This window comes from Odocoileus virginianus, chromosome 26 (genome assembly GCF_023699985.2).
Source record: "Odocoileus virginianus isolate 20LAN1187 ecotype Illinois chromosome 26, Ovbor_1.2, whole genome shotgun sequence".
Lineage (NCBI taxonomy): Eukaryota > Metazoa > Chordata > Mammalia > Artiodactyla > Cervidae > Odocoileus > Odocoileus virginianus.
Genome location: NC_069699.1, coordinates 131,585 through 149,341, shown reverse-complemented (window position 1 = coordinate 149,341; position 17,757 = coordinate 131,585). Strand labels below are relative to the sequence as shown.

The 17,757-nt window shown below is 38.2% G+C and overlaps 1 protein-coding gene across 1 annotated transcript in view; it reads left to right on the top strand.

The window, feature by feature from the left end:
* NEK10 (NIMA related kinase 10) overlaps window positions 1–17,757 on the top strand; it is a 250,358-nt gene that overhangs the window by 112,277 nt on the left and 120,324 nt on the right. Inside the window, exon 23 of the mRNA XM_070456150.1 lies at window positions 15,026–15,101. Coding sequence (XP_070312251.1) covers window positions 15,026–15,101 — 76 coding nt within the window. The remainder of the gene's footprint in view (window positions 1–15,025; window positions 15,102–17,757) is intronic.

Genomic DNA, 17,757 nt, shown 5'->3' with positions numbered 1-17,757 from the left:
GTCTCTCATGAGCTTTCAGTGAGGCTGTGAGCCAAGGCTGCATCGTTGGAAGTCTTGACTTGGCCTGGGAAAGACAGTGAAAGTCACTCAGTCATATCTGACTCTCTGAAACCCATGGACTTTAGCCTGCTAGGCTCCTCTGTCCATGGAATTCTCTAGGCATTTCTATTGGAGTGGGTAGCTGCTCCCTTTGCAAGGAATCTTCCTGACCCAGGAATCAAACTGGGGTCTCCTGCTTTGCAGGCAGATTCTTTACCAGCCGAGCTACCAAGGAAGCTGCTTGGCCTGGGAGTCCACTTCAAAGAAGGTTCACATGACTGGCAATTAGTTCTGACTTTTGGCTGGAGATTGGTCTCTCATTCGTCAGGACCTCTTCTCTCTGTGGCCCTTCAGCAGAATAGCCTGGACTGTTTTACACAAGTTAGATAAATATTTCTTAACTATAAATTCAAAGTGAAAGTGAAGTCACTCAGTTGCGTCCGACTCTTTGCGACCCCATGGACTGTAGCCTACCAGGCTCCTCAGTCCGTGGAATTTTTCAGGCAAAGGTACTGGAGTGGGTTGCCATTTCCTTCTCCAGGGGATCTTCCCAACCCATGGATCGAACCCGGGCCAGGGATTGGACCCAGGTCTCCCACACTGCAGGCAACAGTTTACCATCTGAGCCACCAGGGAAGAACTCATAACATCAAAATCATAATATATAAAAGAAAAAATTAATTCATTGAATTTCATTGAAGTTTAAAACTTATGGTCTATGAAAGATATTACTAATAGAATGAAAAGACAAATTGCAGACTGGGAGAAAAGATACGTAGGTCATCTATTTAACAAAGAATTTGTATTAATAATACAAGCAATAAGAAAGCTCAATAATAAGAAAACAAACAACCTAATGGAAAAAAGGGCCAAATTTTGAACAAGCACTTCACTAAAGAAGATACAGAAGATGGCGGAGGAATAGGACAGGGAGACTACTTTCTCCCTGACAAATTCATCGAAAGAACATTTGAACACCAACAAATTCCACAAAACAACTCTGAACACTGGCAGAAGACACTAGGCACCCAGAAAGGCAGCCGTTGTCTTCAAAAGGAGGTAGGACAAAATATTAGAAGATAAAAAGAGAGACAAAAGAGTTAGGGATGGAGATCCATCCCAGGGAGGATGGATCATAAAAGAAGTTTCCAAACACCAGGAAACCCTCTCACCAGCGGGTCTGTGGGGAGTTTTGGAATCTCAGAGGGCAGCATAACTGGGAGGAAAAATAAATAAATAAAACCCACAGATTGCACGCCTAATGGCAGTTCTCAGTGGAGAAGTAGCCCAGATGCTTGCATTCGCTACCAGCAAGCAGGGGCTGAACGGGGAGGTACGGGCGCATTGCTTAGGGTAAGGACCAGGCCTGAAAGCCCTGAGGGCACTCTGAGGGAGCTAATGTGAAATAGCAGCCCTGTGGGATAGACAGAGAGAGAGAGAGAGAGAAAAGAGAGAGAGAGCACTTTGCTGCGAAAAGCCCTAACCTAAGGCACTACCAGCCCCGCACACAGAACAAAGGACTGAGTGAATACCAGAGGAGAGCTAGCTGACTGTGGACCAGCCCACCCCCTGCCAGAAGCAGGGAGGCAGGCGGGCGACAGCTAGAGCTGGAAAGGGGCAAACTGAGCCCCAGAGATGGCATGTTCCACCAAACTGTGAGCAGGCTCCCAGTTGCCAAGCAGGCCTTCCTGGGATCCTGGACGGATGACATCTGCCAGGAGGTTGAAGCCAGAGATTAGCTCCCCAGAAGAGACACACGGCACACCTGAGGTGGCGCACCCGGGAAACCGAGTGGCTGGGATGGGGGAGGCGATAAGATGCACCACCAAACTGGGAGAGTGCGCTCGCCAAGCACCTGGTCACCTGAGCTCCTCGGACCTGGGAAGGGCACACAACCCAGGGCCCACTTTAGAAAGTTCCTCTGCAGAGCAACCTGAAGCTTGAGCAGTGTAGACCATGGGAAAGCACACATGCTGTGAGCGGGAGCAAACCCAGTGTGGCTGAGACACTGCGAGCGCTCCCCACACACGCCAGTGAGATTTGTTTGCAGTGTTCCTCTCTCCCCACAGCACGACTGAACAAGTGAGCCTAGAAAAGTGACCACCACCGCCCCCTTGTGTCAGGATGGAAATTAGACACTAAAGAGACCAGCAAACAGAAGCTAAAATAAACAGAGGTCTCACTTTGGAAGTGACAGGTGCAACACATTAAAACCCTGTAGTTAGCACCAACTACATTGGAAGGGGCCTATAGATGTTGAGAAGTATAAGCTGGAACAAGAAACTATCTGAAACTGGACTGACCCCACACTGCCCGCAACAGCTCCAGAGAAATTCCTAGATATATTTTTACTATTATTGTTTTAAATTATTTTTTATTTTTTATTTTTTTATTTTTAAGTCCTCTATTACTCCTTTAATTTTCATTTTTATAACCTACTATTATTACCTTGCAAAAAAAGACCCTATTTTTAAAGCAAACTTCATATATATTTTTTATAATTTTTGTGATTTTGTTTTGTTTTTTTATTAATATTGTATTTTTGAGAGTCTAACCTCTATTCTAGATTTTTAATCTTTGCTTTTTGGTATTTGTTATCAATTTTGTGCCTTTAAGAATCCAATCTTCAGTACCCATTTTTACGTAGGAGAGTGATTAGTGGCTTGATTGTCCTCTCCCACTTTTGACTCTCCTTTTTCTCCCCTAGGTCATCTCTATCTCCTCCCTCCCCCTTCTCTTCTCTATCCAACTCTGTGAGTTTCTTTGGGTATTCTGGGCTGTGGAGAACACTTAGGGAACTGATTACTGGCTAACTGGCTAGATCTGTCTCTCTCCTTTTGAATCCCCACCTCCCATGTCTCCTCCTGGTCACCTCTATCTCCTTCCTCCCTCTTCTCTTCTCTATGTAACTCCGTGAGCCTCTCTGAGTGTTCCAGGCTGTGGAGAGCATATAGGGAAGTGATTACTGGCTAGCATGCTGTCTCCCCTTTTGATTCCCCCGCTTCTCCTCCTGGTCACCTCTATCTCCCTCCTCCCTCTTCTCTTCTCCATGTAACTCAGCGAACCTTTCTGGGTGTCCCTCATTGTGGAGAATCTTTTCTCCATTAACCTAGATGTTTTATCATTGGTGCTGTATGGATGGAGAAGTCTTGAGGCTACTGTAAGAATAAGACTGAAAACCAGAGGCAGGAGGCTTAAGTCCAAAACCTGAGAACATCAGAGAATTCCTGTCTCCAGGGAACATTAATTAATAAGAGCTCATCCAAAAGCCTCCATACATACACTGAAACCAAGATCCACCCAGGAGCCAACAAGTTCCAGAGCAAGACATACCATACAAATTCTCCAGAAACACAGGAACACAGCTCTTAGCTTTAGTATACAGGCTGCCCAAAGTCACACCAAACCCATAGACATCTCAAAACACACTACTGGACACTTCATTGCACTCCAGAGAGAAGAAATCCAGCCCCACCCACCAGAACACCGACGCAAGCTTCCCTAACCAGGAAACCTTGACAAGCTACTCGTCCAACCCCACCCACAGGGAAGAACCTCCACAAGCAAGCTAAACAAGATGAAAAGGCAGAGAAATACTCAGCAGGTAAAGGAGCATGATAAATGCCCACCAAACCAAACCAAAGAGGAGGAGATAGGGAGTCTACCTGAAAAAGAATTCAGAATAATGATAGTAAAAATGATACAAAATCTTGAAAACAAAATGGAGTTACAAATAAATACCCTGGGGACAAGGGTTGAGAAGATGCAAGAAATGTTTAACAAGGACCTAAAAGAAAAAAGAGTCAACCAATAATGAATAATGCAATAAATGAGCTAAAAGAAACACTCTGGAGGGAACCAACAGTAGAATAACTGAGGCAGAAGATAGGATAAGTGAGGTAGAAGATGGAATGGTGGAAATAAATAAAGCAGAAAGGAAAAAAGAAATTAGGACAACCTCAGAGACCTCTGGGACCATGTCAAATGCCTAACATTTGAATCATAGGAGTCCCAGAAGAAGAAGACAAAAAGAAAGGTCATGAGAAAATAGTTGAGGAGATAATGTTGAAAACATCCCTAAAATGGGGAAGGAAATAGCCACCCAAGTCCAAGAACCCCAGAGAGTCCCAAACAGGATAAACCCAAGGTGAAACACCCCAAGACACATATTAATCAAATTAACAAAGATCAAACACAAAGAACAAATATTAAAAGCAGCAGGGGAAAAACAACAAATAACACACAAGGGGATTCCCATAAGGATAACAGCTGATCTTTCAATAGAAACTCTTCAGGCCAGAAGGGATTGGAAGGACATACTTAAAGTGATGAAAGAGAAAAACCTCCAACCCAGATTACTGTACCCAGCAAGGATCTCATTCAAATATGAAGGAGAAATCAAAAGCTTTACAGACAAGCAAAAGCTGAGAGAATTCAGCACCACCAAACCAGCTCTTCAACAAACGCTAAAGGATCTTCTCTAGACAGGAAACACAGAAAGGGAGTATAAACTCGAACCCAAAACAACAAAGTAAATGGCAATGGGATCATACTTATCAATAATTACCTTAAATGTAAATGGGTTGAATGCCCCAATCAAAGACAAAGCCTGGCTGAATGGATAAAAATAAAAAAGACCCTTATATATGCTGTCTACAAGAGACCCGCCTCAAAACAAGGGACACATACAGAATGAAACTGAAGGGTTGGAAAAAGATATTTCACACAAATGGAGACCATAAGAAAGCAGGAGTAGCAATACTAATATGAGATAAAATAGACTTTGAAATAAAGGCCGTGAAAAGAGACATAAAAGGACACTATATAATAATCAAAGGATCACTCCAAGAAGAAAATATAACAATTATAAATATATATGCACCCAACTTAGGAGCGCCACAATATGTAAGGCAAATACTAACAAGTATGAAAGGGGAAATTAACAATAACACAATAATAGTGGGAGACTTTAATACCCCACTCACACCTATGGATAGATCAACTAAACAGATAATTAGCAAGGAAACAAAAACTTTAAATGATACAATGGACCAGTTAGACTTAATTGATATCTATAGGACATTTAACCCCAAAACAATACATTTTACCTTTTTCTCAAGTGCACACAGAACCTTATCCACGATAGATCACATCCTGGATCACATAAATCTAGTCTTGGTAAATTCAAAAAAATTGAAATTACGCCAAGCATCTTTTCTGATCACATTGCAGTAAGATTAGATGTCAATTACAGGAAAAAAAATTATTAAAAATTCCAACATATGGAGACTAAATAACATGCTTCTGAATAACCAACAAATCACAGAAGAAATAAAAAAAAATCAAAATATTTATAGAAACAAATGAAAATGAAAACACAACAACCCAAAACCTATGGGACACTGTAAAAGCAGTGCTAAGGGGAAGGTTCATAGCAATACAGGCTTACCTTAAGAAACAAGAAAAAATAAAATAAATAACCTAACTCTACATGTAAAGCAACTAGAAAAGGAAGAAATGAAGAACCCCAGGGATAGCAGAAGAAAAGAAATTATAAAAATTAGGGCAGAAATAAATGCAAAAGAAACAAAAGAGATCATAGCAAAAATCAACAAAACTAAAAGCTGATTCTTTGAGAAGATAAAATTGACAAATCATTAGCCAGACTCATCAAGAAACTCATCAAAAAAGGGAGAATAATCAAATCACAAAATTAGAAATGAAAATGGAGATCACAACAGACAACACAGAAATACAAAGGACCATAAGAGACTACTAACAGCAATTATATGCCAATAAAATGGACAACTTGGAAGAAATGGGCAAATTCTTAGAAAAGTATAGCTTTCCAAAATGGAACCAGGAAGAAATAGACAATCTTAACAGACCCATCACAAGCATGGAAATCGAAACTGTAATCAGAAATCTTCCAGCAAACAAAAGCCCAGGACCAGATGGCTTCACAGCTGAATTCTACCAAAAATTTAGAGAAAAACTAATACCTATCCTACTCAAACTCTTCCAGAAAATTACAGAGAAAGGTAAACTTCCAAACTCATTCCATGAGGCCACCATCACCCTAATTCCAAAACCAGACAAAGATGCCACAGAAAAAGAAAACCATAGGCGAACATCACTGATGAACATAGATGCAAAAATCCTTAACAAAATCCTAGCAAAGAGAATCCAACAACATATTAAAAAGATCATACATCATGACCAAGTGGGTCTTATCCCAGGGATGTAAGGATTCTTCATCATTCACAAATCAATCAATGTGATACACCACATTAACAAATTGAAAGATAAAAATCATATGATTATCTCAATAGATGCAGAGAAAGCCTTTGACAAAATTCAACATCCTTTTATGATAAAAACCCTCCAGAAAGTAGGAATAGAAGGAACATACCTCAACATAATAAATGCTATATATGACATACCCACAGCAAACATTATCCTCAATGGTGGAAAATTGAAAGCATTTCCCCTAAGGTCAGAAATAAGACAAGGGTTCCCACTCTCACCACCACTCTTCAACATAGTTTTGGAAGTTTTGGCCATAGCAATCAGAGCAGTAAAAGAAATAAAAGGAATCCAGATTGGAAAAGAAGAAGTAAAACTCTCACTGTTTGCAGATGACATGATCCTCTACATAGAAAACCCCAAAGACTCTACCAGAAAATTACTAGAGCTAATCAATGAATATAGTAAAGTTGCAGGATAGCAGCAGCATCAGGATATAAAATTAACAACAGAAATCCCTTACATTCCTATACACTAACAATGAGAAAACGGAAAGAGAAATTAAGGAAACAATACCATTCACGATTGCAATGAAAAGAATAAAATACTTAGGAATAAATCTACCTAAAGAAACAAAAGACCTATATATAGAAAACTATAAAACACTGATGAAAGAAATCAAAGAAGACACAAATAGATGGAGAAATATACCATGTTCATGGATTGGAAGAATCAACATAGTGAAAATGAGTATACTACCCAAAGTAATCTATAGATTCAATGCAATCCCTATCAAGCTACCAACAGTATTTTTCAGAGAACTAGAACAAATAATTTCACAATTTGTATGGAAATACAAAAAAACCTTGAATAGCCAAAGCAATCTTGAGAAAGAAGAATGGAACTGGAGGAATCAACCTGCCTGACTTCAGGCTATACTACAAAGCTGCAGTCATGAAGACAGTATGGTACTGGCACAAAGAAAGAAATATAGATCAATGGAAAAAAATAGAAAGCTCAGAGATAAATCCATGCACCTATGGACACTTTACCTTTGACAAAGGAGGCAAGAATATACTATGGAGAAAAGACAATCTCTTTAACAAGTGGTGCTGGGAAAACTGGACAACCACCTGTAAAAGCATGCAACTAGAACACTTTCTAACACCATACACAAAAATAAACTCAAAATGGATTAAAGATCGAAATGTAAGACCAGAAACTATAAAATTCCTAGAGGAAAACATAGGCAAAACCCTCTCTGACATAAATCATAGCAGAATCTTCTCTGACTCACCTCCAAGAATAGTGGAAATAAAAGCAAAAATAAACAAATGGGCCTAATTAAACTCAAAAGCTTTTGCACAACGAAGGAAACTATAAGCAAGGTGAAAAGACAGCCTTCAGAATGGGAGAAAATAATAGCAAATGAAGCAACTGATAAAGAATTAATCTAAAAAAAAAAAAATACAAGCAACTCCTTCAGCTCAATTCCAGAAAAATAAATGACCCATTCAAAAATTGGGCCAAAGAATTAAACAAACATTTCTCCAAAGAAAACATATAGGTGGCTAACAAACACATGCTAATATGCTCAACATCAGTCATTATCAGAGAAATGCAAATCAAAACCACAATGAGGTACCATCTCACTCCAGTCAGAATGGCTGCTATCCAAAAGTCTGCAAACAATAAATGCTGGAGAGGGTGTGGAGAAAAGGGAACCCTCTTACACTGTTGGTGGGGATGCAAACTACAGCCACTATGGAGAACAGTGTGAGATTCCTTCAAAAACTGGAAATAGAACTGCCATATGACCCAGCAATCCCACTGCTGGGTACACACACCGAGGAAACCAGAGTTGAAAGACACGTGTACCCCAATGTTCATCGCAGCACTGTTCACAATAGCCAGGACATGGAAGCAACCTAGATACCCATCGGCAGATGAATGGATAAGAAATCTATGGTACATATACACAATGGAATATTACTCAGCCATTAAAAAGAATTCATTTGAATCAGTTATAATGAGGTGGATGAAACTGGAGCCTATTATACAGAGTGAAGTAAGTCAGAACGGAAAACACCAATACAGTATACTATCGCAGGCACACGCAACATCTGCTGGATCATCGAAAAAGCAAGAGAGTTCCAGAAAAACATCTATTTCTGCTTTATTGACTATGCCAAAGACTTTGACTGTGTAGATCACAGTAAACTGTGGAAAATTCTGAAAGAGATGGGAATACCAGACCACCTGACCTGCCTCTTGAGAAACCTGTATGCAGGTCAGGAAGCAACAGTTAGAACTGGACATGGAACAACAGACTGGTTCCAAATAGGAAAAGGAGTACATCAAGGCTGTATATTGTCACCCTGCTTATTTAACTCCTATGCAGAGTACATCACGAGAAATGCTGGGCTGGAAGAGGCACAAGCTGAAGTCGAGATTGCCTGGAGAAATATCAATAACCTCAGATATGCAGATGACACCACCCTTATGGCTGAGAGTGAAGAGGAACTAAAAAGCTTCTTGATGAAAGTGAAAGAGGAGAGTGAAAAAGTTGGCTTAAAGCTCAACTTTCAGAAAACAAAGATCATGGCATCTGGTCCCATCACTTCATGGGAAATAGATGGGGAAACAGTGGAAACAGTGTCAGGCTTTATTTTGGGGGGCTCCAAAATCACTGCAGATGGTGATTGCAGCCTTGAAATTAAAAGACACTTACTCCTTGGAAGGAAAGTTATGACCAACCTAGATAGCATATTAAAAAGCAGAGACATTACTTTGCCAACAAAGGTCTGTCTAGTCATGGCTATGGTTTTTCCAGTGGTCATGTGTGGATGTGAGAGTTGGACTGTGAAGAAAGCTGAGTGCTGAAGAATTGATGCTTTTGAATTGTGGTGTTGGAGAAGACTCTTGAGAGTCCTTGGACTGCAAGGAGATCCAACCAGTCCATCCTCAAGGAGATCAGTCCTGGGTGTTCATTGGAAGGACTGATGTTGAAGCTGAAACTCCAATACTTTGGCCACCTCATGCGAAGAGTTGACTCATTGGAAAAGACCCTGATGCTGGGAGGGATTGGGGGCAGGAGGAGAAGGGGGCGATAGAGGATGAGATAGCTGGATGGCATCACCAACTTGATGGACATGAGTTTGGGTAAACTCCGGGAGTTTGTGATGGACAGGGAGGCATGGCATGCTGTGATTCATGGGGTCACGAAGAGTCAGACATGACTGAGCAACTGATCTGAACTGAACTGAACTGAATGCATATGTATGGAATTTAGAAAGATGGTTACCATGACCCTATATGCGAGACAGTGAAAAAGACACAGATGCATAGAACAGTCTTCTGGACTCTGTAGTAGAAGGCGAGTGTGGGATGATTTGAGAGTATAGCTTTGAAACATGTATATTATCATATGTGAAACAGATTGCCAGTCCAGGTTCTATGCATGAGACTAGGTGCTCAGGGCTGGTGCACTGGGATGACCCTGAGGGATGGGATGAGGAGGGAGCTGGGAGGGGGGTTCAGGATGAGGAATACATGTACACCCATGGCTGATTCATGTCAATGTGTGGCAAAAAACCACTATAATATTGTAATTAAATTAGCCTCCAATTAAAATAAATTAATTAACAACAACAAAAAAGAAGATACACTGATGGCAAATAAGTACATAAAATTGCTTAACACTATTAGTCATTAGGAAAATTCAAATTAAAGCTACACTGAACTATCACTACATAGTAATTAAAATGGCTAATTAAAAAACCCTGACAACTCCAAACGCTGATGAAGAGGCAGAAACAACTAGACCTCTAATACATGTCTGGGGAGAACACACTGGAAAATATTTTGACTTGGTAATACTTTAATGAAATTAAACATATACTTATCATAGTATTTAGTAATGTCACTCCAAGGAATCAAAGAGAAATAAAAATTAATCTTTGCAGAAAAATTTGTGTGCAATCATTGTGTTTACTTGAGTTTATAGTATAATTATGTAAAGAAATGGTGAGAGTGGACATTCTTGCCTTTTTGTTTGTAGCCTTGAGTTTATACAACCTTGTCTTAATTACTATAGCCTTGTAATAATTATTAGTACATTGTAGAAAGCTATGTTTTCTTTTCTATAAAAATCCATGGCTTCTCTTGGCCCTTTCTATTTCTATATTAATTTTATACTCAATTTGTGAAGATCCACTCAAAATATGAAGAGGTATTTGATTGGAATTACATAAATTAACTTAGAATGAAATTTATATAATATTGAAAATTCCAACCCATAAATTTGGACTTTCTCTCCATTAATTCTAGTCTTTATTGACTCTGTAACAAAATTTTATAATTTTCCCTGCGCAGGTCTTTCATATCTTTTGTCATGTTTTCCTAGATATTTGTTTCTATACTACTGTATAATTAGTATGCTTTCTTCTTCTTTTTACTTGAAAGAAAAGAGAAAATAATATTTTCTGATTTATTTTTAAAATTCAGTTATCAAGGCCCATCAAAAATGTGCTTATATGACAATCTCTTCAAAATATCTATCAGAATATTAACAAGACAACTATATCTTTTCTTTTATGCTTTAATTGAGATCTGATTGACATACAACATTATGTTAGTTTTTAGTGTATAACATAATGATTCAATATTTGTTATATATTGTGAAATGATCATTGTAAGTTGCGATAAAATCCAGCCTTGCTTTTGGTCTTAAGGGAAGGACATTCAGTCTTTTAGCATTAAGTAGAGAGTTAGCTGTAGGTTTTTATTTTATTTTATTTATTTTTTTTAAATTTTTTTTTTTATTAGTTGGAGGCTAATTACTTTACAGCATTGCAGTGGTTTTTGTCATACATTGAATTAGTCATGGATTTACATGTATTCCCCATCCCAGTCCCCCCTCCCACCTCCCTCTCCACCCCATCCCTCTGGGTCTTCCCAGTGCACCAGGCCTGAGCACTTGTCTCATGCATCCAACCTGGGCTGGTGATCTGTTTCACCCTAGATATACATGTTTCGATGCTGTTCTCTTGAAACATCCCACCCCTGCGTTCTCCCATAGAGTCCACAAGTCTGTTCTATACATCTGAGTCTCTTTTTCTTTTTTTGCATATAGGGTTATCGTTACCATCTTTCTAAATTCCATATATATGTGTTAGTATACTGTAATGGTCTTTATCTTTCTGGGTTACTTCGCTCTGTATAATGGGCTCCAGTTTCATGCATCTCATTAGAACTGATTCAAATGAATTCTTTTTAATGGCTGAGTAATATTCCATGGTGTATATGTACCACAGCTTCCTCATCCATTCATATGCTGATGGGCATCTAGGTTGCTTCCGTGTCCTGGCAATTATAAACAGTGCTGCGATGAACATTGGGGTGGACGTGTCTCTTTCGGATCTGGTTTCCTCAGTGTGTATGCCTAGAAGTGGTATTGCTGGGTCATATGGCAGTTCTATTTCCAGTTTTTTAAGAAATCTCCACACTGTTTTCCATAGCGGCTGTACTAGTTTGCATTCCCACCAACAGTGTAAGAGGGTTCCCTTTTCTCCACACCCTCTCCAGCATTTATTGCTTGTAGACTTTTGGATAGCAGCCATCCTGACTGGCGTGTAATGGTACCTCATTGTGGTTTTGATTTGCATTTCTCTGATAATGAGTGATGTTGAGCATCTTTTCATGTGTTTTTTTGCCATCCGTATGTCTTCCTTGGAGAAATGTCTGTTTAGTTCTTTGGCCCATTTTTGGATTGGGTCATTTATTTTTCTGGAGTTGAGCTGGAGGAGTTGCTTGTAGAAATTAAGGAAACGATACCATTCACCATTGCAACAAAAAGAATAAAATACTTAGGAGTATATCTACCTAAAGAAACAAAAGACCTATACATAGAAAACTATAAAACACTGATGAAAGAAATCAAAGAGGACACAAACAGATGGAGAAATATACCGTGTTCATGGATTGGAAGAATCAATATTGTCAAAATGGCTATACTACCCAAAACAATCTATAGATTCAGTGCAACCCCTATCAAACTACCAACAGTATTTTTCACAGAACTAGAACAAATAATTTCACAATTTGTATGGAAATACAAAAAACCTCGAATAGCCAAAGTAAACTTGAGAAAGAAGAATGGAACTGGAGGAATCAACCTGCCTGACTTCAGACTATACTACAAAGCCACAGTCATCAAGACAGTATGGTAGTGGCACAAAGACAGAAATATCGATCAATGGAACAGAATAGAAAGCCCAGAGATAAATCCACGAACCTATGGTCACCTTTACAGATGCCCTTTATTGGATTAAGGAAATCCTATTTCCCATTTTGCTGAAAAGAATAGATGCTGAATTTTGTCAAGTTCTTCTTATACAACAATTGAAATGATCATATGATTTCCTTCTCTAATGTTCTGATCTGGGAAACGATATTGATTCATTTTTAAATGTTGGACCAACCTTGTATTTCTAGCATAAACTCCACTTGATTATTATGGGTTATCCTTTTAAATATACCTCTAGATTGAATTTACTTATATTTTATTGATAATTTTAGCATCTGTTCTCGTGGGAAATGGTGTCCTGTGGTTTTCTTTTAATGCCTTTGTTTGGACCTGGTTCTGGGTAATAGTGATTTAGTAAGCTGAGCTGGAAAGTGTTCTCTCCTCTTCTGTTTTCTGGTAGAGCTTGGGCATGACTGACATCTACTCTCTAAATGTTTGGTTGATTTTGTAAATGAAATTACCTAGGCCTGATTTTCCTTTGTTGGCAGCTACTGTATTGTGTTTTGATGAGGATTTGGGGCTTTAGAATTGAACAACCACAAATTCATGTGTAACTATTCATTTCTCCCTATATTCTCTTTGAACTTCAGTTTCTTCATCTGTAAAATGGGTCATTGTGAGATTAAATAACAATATATATCAGTTGGTTATCACTGTGATATATATACTACATTTGTATATTTTAACTTATTCACATTTTAATATTATAGTACTTACTACTTTTACAGATAAGAAAACTATTACAAACAGAAATTAAATAACTTCCCCAGGGTTACTCAGGTAGCACATAATGAGGCTGGGATTTGAATTGAGCGTGTCTGGTTCCAGAGTCCTTGCCTTTAATCACTGCTGCTGCTAAGTCACTTCAGTCGTGTCCGACTCTGTGTGACCCCATAGACGGCAGTCCACCAGGCTCCCTTATCCCTGGGATTCTCCAGGCAAGAACACTGGAGTGGGTTGCCATTTCCATCTCCAAAGCATGAAAGTGAAAAATGAAAGTAAAGTCGCTCAGTCATATCCAACTGTTAACGACCCCATGGACTGCAGCCTACCAGGCTCCTCCATCTATGGGGTTCTTCAGGCAAGAGTACTGGAGTGGATTGCCATTGCCTTCTCCTTTTAATCACTAAGAGGCACTAACTATAATAATTGCTATCCCATTGTTGAGTATTAGCACAGACAATATATGTAAGCAGCTAAATCTGTGCTAGTTCAAGGTTGTTGGTTAGTACACTGGTATGTGAAGAACTGACCCATTTGAAAAGATTGAAGGTGGGAAAGATTGAAGGCAGGAGGAGAAGGGAACGACAGAGGATGAGATGATTGGATGTCATCACTGACTCAATGGTCATGAGTTTGAGTAAACTCCGGGAGTTGGTGGTGGACAGGGAAGCCTGGCATGCTGCAGTTCATGGGGTCACAAAGAGTCATGACTGAGTGACTGAACTGACCTGATTGTTATTCATAACACAAATTAATATAACTTTGAACAAAGTCAAGTACTTCAAAATATTTTCAACCTGTCAAAGACATTTTATTATAGACAATCAAGTACGTTGTATTGAAAATTTATCACAGTGAAATTCCATACATATTTAGTGCACTTAAAAAAGTGATATTGTAAACATCAAACTTTACTAGGAATAGCAACTTGAATTTTTGCCCTTGTTCAACTCTGTACTTTTGTGTAATTCTAGTAATTAAACTTCTTAAAGTTTGCAAATCCTTACAATAGTAAAAGGAAGAGTATCTGTTTCTACCACTTTGATATTAGTTGTTGAGTGGCTTAAAAAGAGAAGTATTTGAACGTTCTTGGAAGAATTTAGCTAGGATTAATATTAAATATAAATATTTAGTGTTATAGCTTAAAAATTAGAATCTTTTATATTAACATTGAGTATATTATTATATAAGTATTTTGATTTGACTGTGAACATTGTATTAACTGTGACTTCATACAGATAAGATGCCATTAATTTCAGGTTTTCAGATCTTCATGGTGATTAGGCTTAGCATATTTATTTATTTATTTTGGCCCATGAGATGATGACTACCAAATGCCAAAACATTAGGTTCTTTTATTTACTTGAAAATTATAGAGAATAATCTAAAAAGTAGAATCACAAGTTCAAAAGTGCTTTGTCCTATCTTTCGGTCAGCAAGACTTATTTTAATATTTTTAATGATAGATTTTATTATGTCAATACATATAGCATAATGGCATAATGTATGTACACCATTAATGAAAACTGGGAATGGTTCAGAATATTGTACATGGGGCATTTTGACAGGAAAAGACAAGAAAAACTTTCTCTTGTGAATTGTAATAGTTTTTTTGTTATTTTGTTTTCTGCAGAATGTTGAAAGCTAAGGAACAGTGCTGTGCTAATTCTGGAAAAATATAATAAAATTGCTTTGTTTTTTTAATTGTAGCTGACTTTGGCCTGGCAAAGCAAAAACAAGAAAGCAGTAGACTTACATCTGTTGTGGGAACAATTCTGTATTCCTGGTAAGGACAGTTATTTTATGGTCCTCAAACATCATTCTTAACTGGTTTGGGCTTTCATTTCTTTTCTTGGTATGCAAAGGAAAGACATTTACCTCTAATAAGTTCTCTTCAATTAGCCAGGTAATACACATGTGTAGAATCATGCCATTACATATTTAAAATAACCAACTATATCTTTCCTTTAAGGTAACTCTGCCCCTCAATTACTTGTAATTGAAATGATCCTCAGCACACAACAGGTGTACAAAACTTGTTGAATGAATCTGTGAATGAACTAGTAGACTTGGTTTGCAACATGACACTTAGAACATTTAATTGCATCTATTGAATACATGATTCTTTTATTCATCTATAGATATTCAAGGTCAAAGAAAGGGTTTTTAAGTCCTAATGCTTGTCCTAGCATCTGGCAAATAATAGGTTCAGAATAAATTTTATTATGTGAATGAATAAATGATGATATATTTACTTATACATATATTTACAAAGTTGGTTGCTTCTTGGGTAAGTGAGTGTTATTTTGATGAATTGAGACTCTTTAGCATGGTTTTAGGGTTCCTTTGCAATTCATTAATTATCATGAAGTGAGAATCTTCCTATGCTGATTATACATCATTTGTTCTGAATCTGTCAAACAGATATGGTAGTCTGTAGATGCAGCAGATTTCAGGGAAATATTCTGAAATCTCATTCATCAGGTCAATCAAGACACTTCAATCTTTGTTTTTTAATCTAGTCTATTGCACAACAGAGCCCTGGGGATAGGGTTCAGAATAAATCTCCAAGGAGGGTGGAAGTTGGAAATAACAGCCCTTTTTTACAAAATTATTTCATACAAGAATATGTCAAGTAGTATTTTTGAGGGATCAATTTTCATTTATTTGGCTAGTGTTATTGAAACTAGCTTCAGGAGAAGATGCAGAGACTGGTGGACCAGTCTACGATTGTACCTTGAAAACTGAAGTTTTATCTGTGCACTTAATCTCTTAATAATAAGGATGTGACTCAACTACTACTTGTTGCTGGTAAAATAATTTTCTTTTGTTCTACTTCTTACTCTTTTTCAGAAATAATAAAAACTTAATCACAAAAGTCTTAAGTAATCATATATTCCTGAACAAGTAAAATGCAAACTAAAAGTAAGCAGATTTATTCCCAAGACTGTGAATTAATAAGTTTAGAATTGCTAATATGATAATTTTGTGTGTGTGTTGAGGTGGGGGGGGCAGGAGATCTGTACAATATATAAGAAGAAATCTAAAACATGACAATTATTTTGTCTTATTAGCCCAAAGATAGATTCACGTTTCCTTTTAACTTTTAAATTACCTATAGAGTTAGGAAAGCTGAACCTCTTAATATGGTTAAGCTATTGTTTCATTTAGGAATATCATAAATATATGACCATAAAGCTCTTTTTTAAAAAAGCTCTCTTTTAAAAAAAACTGCTTTAAAATTTTTACTTCTACTCCCTTATCCCACTTTCCTCTTTCCTGGTTGTTAGAATTGTTTTTCCAAAAGACAAGGATCTAAGTGAAATAGTTTATTTAGCAGGTGGTCCCATGAAATACTTGGGGGCTGGGGAGGGAATGAGACACAGAAGAGAAGAGAAAGCAGCCAGTAAGGAACTATTAATAATCAGATCTGTAGATTGTGATCTGGGATATAGTACATGAGATGTTTCAGAGTGGTCCTATATACCAAATGAAAGGTAGGAATTTTTCTTCTTTTCCCAGCCACAAGTGGTTGAGGACTATTCCATTGACTTTTAGACACTCCTGGCCTCCTGGGGTGGGGGCTGGGTGGAAGCCCCCAGGTAGAGAGTCATGTGTGATGTTAAGGATATGCACTGGAAATGTCAGCTGTACAAACTCTTAAATTTTTATTGTTCCAAATTTAAGATGGTTCCTAATACATCATTTCACAAGTCCAGCTACTTTTGAATTTTCTTAAAACCTTCTCTTCGGGCTTTCTCTGAGTTTGTGAATATGACAAAAGTAAAACCGGTATCTTTCACAGTCTCTGCCTTGATACTTGCACCTTCATGCCTATTCCCCTCCACATTCTGTAGTTGTTTTTGTTCAGTTGCCAAGTCATATCTGATTCTTTGTGACCCCGAGGACTGCAGCACACGAGGCTTCCCTGTCCCTTACCATATCCCGGAGTCTTCCCAAGTTCATGTCCATTGCATCAGTGATGCCATCCAACCCTCTCATCCTCTATCACTCTCTTCTTGTTCTGCCCTCAATATTTCCCAGCATCAGGATCTTTTCCAATGAGTCAGCTCTTTCCATTAGGTGGCCAAAATATTGAAACTTCAGCTTTAGCATCAGTCCTTCCAATGAATTCAGTTCAGTTCAGTCTCTCAGTTGTGTCTGACTCTTTGAGACCCCATGGATTGCAGCACGCCAGGCCTCCCTGTCCATCACCAACTCCCAGAGTTTACTCAAACTCATGTCCATTGAGTCGGGAAAGCCTCATCCAGAGGCTTTTCAGTTCCTTTTCACTTTCTGCCACAAGGGTGGTATCGTCTGCATATATGAGGTTATTGATATTTCTCCCGGCAATCTTGATTTCAGCTTGTGCCTCTTCCAGCCCAGCATTTCTCATGATGTACTCTGCATAGAAGTTAAATAAGCAGGGTGACAATATACAG